Raw genomic sequence first — 5187 nt, forward strand, 5'->3', positions numbered from 1 at the left:
ATAATAATATTCCGTTCGCAATAATAATAAAAAATTATACCGTTTGTGTGAGATATTGTCACCGTAGTATACACATCGATTGAACTAAAAATTTTCATTATTAGTTCGCTTATTTATAATCTTATCTGTGATTATAATTATATTCTTTTACACCTTACTTATTTCTATTGGATATACGTATATCGGTTGATAGCTCGATGTGTTCATAAAACTTGGTCAGACTCTTTTATGCCTCTTAACATCACGATATGCTGCCTAGTATTTGTACGACGTATAATTACCTTGTAATGAAGAATAACTCTGAAATAACTGACATCAACATTTACTCATTCATTAGAACTTTAGATATAATTGTATCGTAACGTGCCCGAAACTGTATTTTCGTATCCATATTTTGTCCAGCTAACGTATCGTTTATTATCGTTATTATGTAACAAGTGTAATTATGTTTACTGTAATGATAATGATTATCCAAGGATTATCGAGATCGCCATCAATCCTCTTATCATTATATCAAATTAATTATAAATTCAATCAGGTCACCTTTCGATAACGTTCTTATATGTTGAAATATGAAGTATATCAGAAGCTCGGGATCTTAGATTTAGCAATATATTCTTGTTGATAATAATCTCTTTAAATCATGTAAGGTACAGTTTCTGATATAGCGAGCCACATTTGAAATATGAAAAATCACACTGATCAACATCTGGCTCCGATAAGCGCGTAGCATGACATTCTTGCGATTTTTTTTTGCCATAAATATATTCACTGAATTATTGTTCGCAACAACGTAACAAAGAATATAAAATATAAAATCAATCTAAAAAAGGGATACATATTTTAGTTTTGAGAATACAACATTGGCACCGTCGTGCACATGGTGGTGTTAATCTTGAACATCAGCTGAAAAAATCTTCAATGTTGCGACAGAAAGCTAAGCTAAGTAAGTCCTATGATTAGTCTTCGAGACTCCCACCGGAACGTCTCCTTTGGTGGAGCACGACGACCATGCCTCTTCAGCCAGACTACCGTATCTCTGCACACCTGGGAAAGGTGGTCCGGAATTCTGCGGTGAATAGTAGCCGCCCTGCAGCTGCTGGTAGTAATTGCCACCGGACTGCTGCTGATACGGCTGGTACTGATCCCCGCCCGCCAGGACGTTGCTGTAGCCCGAGTACGAGCCGTATTGAGACGACGAGTACGAGGAAGAGGAGTAACCGCGTTCGCTCAGACTGCGGTAAGGCCCCGAGTGATGGGGCCTACCCTCCTGTCAGACTGGGGTGCTGACCGCGGCTGAGCTTATGTACTCGATGTCACCGATGCTTTTCACTCGTCGATGCCGCTTGCCGCTGCCAGTTGACATCGGCCGCGGCGGAAGTTGTGGCGGTGGTGGCGAGTTGCTGCGAACGCTGCTACTCATGTACTGGCATTGACTGACGAGGCTCCCGGTGTCTGAAGACGATGATGGTGATGCCTTCTCGCTTCTAGGCCGGAGACCGAATGCTCTGCTCAGGGATCCCTGCGAAAAGATGGGTCTCGATTAGAGGGATTATGATTTGTAAAATGTGATTAAGCGGTGGATCTCGACTTTCCAGAGAAGTCGAAGCTACGAGCAAATGAACGACCGGGAGATGCCCAAGTACTAACAGAATCAGTTTAGATAATATAAAAGAGCGATAAAGTTCTAAAGAAAATTTCTAAAAGACGTCCGAAAAATTGGATCTTTTGTAGATGTTTTTTTACTAGTCACTTAAATTTTTGCGTTGCTGAAGAAGTTACTAAGTTGAATAAAAAGAAATCGCGGAGTACGGAAATTTAGATAGCAGCTTAAGCTGTGAAGAAATTAGTTGGATTTTTTTTTCCATATTCAAAAAAATAATACTAACATTTCGATTTCAATAAACTGATTGTTTAATTGATTTAATGTGACAAAACGTTTTACTATTATGTTTGTAATGTAAAAACTTTTACGCGAAAGCGAAATATCGCTATCTAAATTTCGCTATGACACCCGCTGTATCTTTTAGAGTGAAAGGATAAACGAACATGAGACAAAGATTTAGGAGATTCGCTGGGTAGCAGAGTGATTCTTGCAGAATGATTAAAAGCAGAAGATATAGATAGGAGGAGATGCATGTGCTACGACAAAGAGGAGGGCCCACCGTTTTTGTTTCATCATTTTGGAGCAGATGTGTTGGCGGGCCCATCCTGATCGTCGATCTTAATAATTCAAGTGATACGGTCAGCAGGATTAGTGGGAACATATATGTGAGGGACACTACACGGATATATAATGTACGTACTTGAATGTACATATATTAATGACGCATACCTGTGAGCTCCTCCACGACAACTAGCAAAAGGACGAAATAAGGTCGATTAAGAATCCACACGCTGAATTTTCACATTGATATCGTCAATTTATATTTACACAATTGATTATGACGGGCGGCGACGAATTGCCACGGCGCCCATATGCAGTCATAAATAATGGCCCGCTATAAATACGAACGTTTGCTACGTAATTCGAGCTGCATAATGCATAATTTTAATCGCTACTCGCTATAGAGGTGTACCTGAAGACACGGGACACTCTGCTTACATACATGAGGAGAATACGTGTTCGGCTAACGTATATGCTCGTTATATACAATGTTTACAGTGTGGTATAACGCGTACGTCGGTGAACATTTAGCGCTGAGAACAGGGTATAATCGTAGAATGTACAATTTCAGCGATTGCATTGAGTAATTTAATAACCTCTTGTGAATATTTTATATATCTTCATTTTATTCATTCAATTTATTAGAATATAAGGGTTCGTTCAGACTATCGAGCTGAAACTCGAGCCACGAGCATTTCGGTTAACTTTCATTGTTTTTTGCCGAGCCGCGTAACAAATGTTTCCCGAAATACTCGAGTTTCGGCTTGATAATTTGAACACACCCTAGAAGAAAAAAACAATTGCAACGTAATTCCTGCAATAGCGATAGATAAATCGCGATTTAACTACTAAAATAATTGAAATCATCTACTAAATTTGTCATTAAAAACTTTATAAAAAGGATAAAATATTCTCGCATAAAGAAATAAAATATTTCCGTAACATTTTCCGTTTCTCGATGTATAACAAACTCGGATTTTAAATATTCATTATTTTGTGAATAAAAACGGATAGAACCCGGTTTTTCATTGCGCAAGTATATATCCTTTTCTCAGCGCGGCAGATTGTCTGGCAATCTGATTGGGCTATAAAAGACGGAAACAAGGTGTACAAATAGATGATTAAATATAAGAAAGAGGTATTTCCGCGATCTGTTCCATTTTCTATAATTATAATATAATACGACTGCAAGGCTTAGGCTCGTATTCCATCAGTCTTTTTCTCTTTTACCTTGCAAACGGTTATTTGACGCTGATTCAATGAATCGATATTCGCGCATTCAGGTGTCTCGCGCTCGACAGACCGGACACAACGATAATTACTCAATTATTCCGAAGTCTATTGTACAATCAGCTCTTTTGTTCGATTACTTCTTTGCTCACACTTTCAAGTCAAGTGCGATCAAGGTCGAGATCCAGAGAAATCATATGGATCTCAGCAAAGCGATGCCTCGAACAGAGTTAATCAATTAATCGCGTTAAGCGGAAATTTATTATTTATCTGCCGCTTCGCCAAGATCGAGAATTTTTCCGAGCGAGGAAACGTTTATACGAGAAAAACGCTTCGTCGTTCCACAATGCCGATACATTTGCCGATATATACTGATGGTTTCCTATTTTACTTTCCTAGGAACGTGGACATGAGTTTACAATCGATCGAAACATAACCGGATTGTTGATCGCAATTAGATCAACATATTAGATCAGCACGTACGAAATTAATCCTCAATTGCAGCCACAGATTATTTAGGGACTCGAAACTACGAGATTACAAATTATAGAAAAAAAAAACTCTTTCTTTATTAATCGTCATAAGGCAAAGTTCAATGTTTGCATTCTATACTTCAAACAAAATGCTTTCCCCAACAGCACAAAACTTGCAGCAATATTGCTGCAACGTGTAATATTGCTAGAATATTGCACCAGTATTGCTGTAACTTTTGTGCTGTTAGGGTTGTAACTTAAGTGTACCTTTCATAGTTGAGGGTTAATAATAAATCATTTAAGACGCGGTTTTATCAACGTTACTTTGACTCTAAGCAAGACTTAAAACTCTCTCTCTATCTCTCTCTATCTCGTTTTAAAGCAAAAGAGAGACAGAGACGGAGAGAGCTTTTCTTAAAGTCAAAGTAACGTTGGTGCAACCAGGCCTAAGAGTTTGAGATTATAATGCATCATACTCCATTTTTCTTTGAGAAATTATCTAAATTTATTGGAACAGTACTAAAAATTAGTCTCAATCAATTGCTTACTCATGTGCACTTGCGTAAAAACGATTTTACAAAATCTCCTGGAATTCGAGGAAAAAATTAATTAAATTAATTAAAAGATTATCTAGGCGTTGATGATTCTATTGTAATTAATCTTCATAGATTGCCGATTATTGGAGACTTTGCAAAAACATACTGCAATTAATCGATTCGCAACGAGGACGTAGCGAATCGATAGGCTTTGTAATAAATATATGTTCTATGATATAGAACAGTATACAAAAAACTTTAAATAAAGAAACAATGGATATATATGTAATAAATACCGAACCTTTTTCAAGTAAAGAAGACTGCAGGTCTGCGACGATCCACAGGATGCAGGGACAATGATTAACATTAGGTTGAGCTCATAGCTCACAGCGTAAAAATTCAGTTATTGATTCTCGTCGCGTGAAACTTCAAGCGGACTATGAAATTTTTTTAGTAAGTAGCCGACTAAAATTTATTTTCATTTAGCAAACTGTATAATTACAAACTCTTTTCATGTAACAAACTTATATTACTAACTTTAATAAATAGTACATATTGTAGCATTCTATTTCGTTGTTCGTATTGTTTTATAAAATGAATAAAAAAATATAATATTGAAATTCTATATAATTGGTAAAAAAATATATTTTTCATTTGACACGTTAAAAAATAACCTGTTGTACGTTAATTTTGGTTACTATGTGTGAATTTTCAAGAAACATATATATTATTATGTTTATTTTTAAAAAGTAAAGAGTTGAGAAATTCTAAAGCAATTTTA

General features: G+C 36.5%; 2 protein-coding genes across 7 annotated transcripts in view; both read right to left on the minus strand.

Moving 5' to 3' along the window:
* Nucleotides 1–14: 14 nt before the first annotated feature.
* Nucleotides 15–1273, minus strand: LOC108745923 (the record flags this gene model as incomplete). The annotated part of the gene is made up of 1 exon (XM_018482344.1): nt 15–1273. A coding segment is annotated over one exon (336 nt), but the record flags the coding sequence as incomplete, so codon positions are not given.
* Nucleotides 1188–5187, minus strand: part of LOC108746010 (liprin-beta-2) — a 141806-nt gene continuing 137806 nt past the window's right edge. For all 6 annotated transcript variants that reach the window (XM_018482476.1, XM_018482478.1, XM_018482477.1 and 3 more), the window contains 3 exons: nt 4708–4734; nt 2336–2356; nt 1188–1522 (listed from right to left, as the gene is read on the minus strand). In XM_018482476.1, the coding sequence (XP_018337978.1) occupies nt 1274–1522; nt 2336–2356; nt 4708–4734 (297 nt within the window). In that variant the 3' untranslated portion in view covers nt 1188–1273. The remainder of the gene's footprint in view (nt 1523–2335; nt 2357–4707; nt 4735–5187) is intronic.

The sequence above is a fragment of the Trachymyrmex septentrionalis genome, unplaced genomic scaffold (genome assembly GCF_001594115.1).
Source record: "Trachymyrmex septentrionalis isolate Tsep2-gDNA-1 unplaced genomic scaffold, Tsep1.0 scaffold16, whole genome shotgun sequence".
NCBI classification, from domain to species: domain Eukaryota; kingdom Metazoa; phylum Arthropoda; class Insecta; order Hymenoptera; family Formicidae; genus Trachymyrmex; species Trachymyrmex septentrionalis.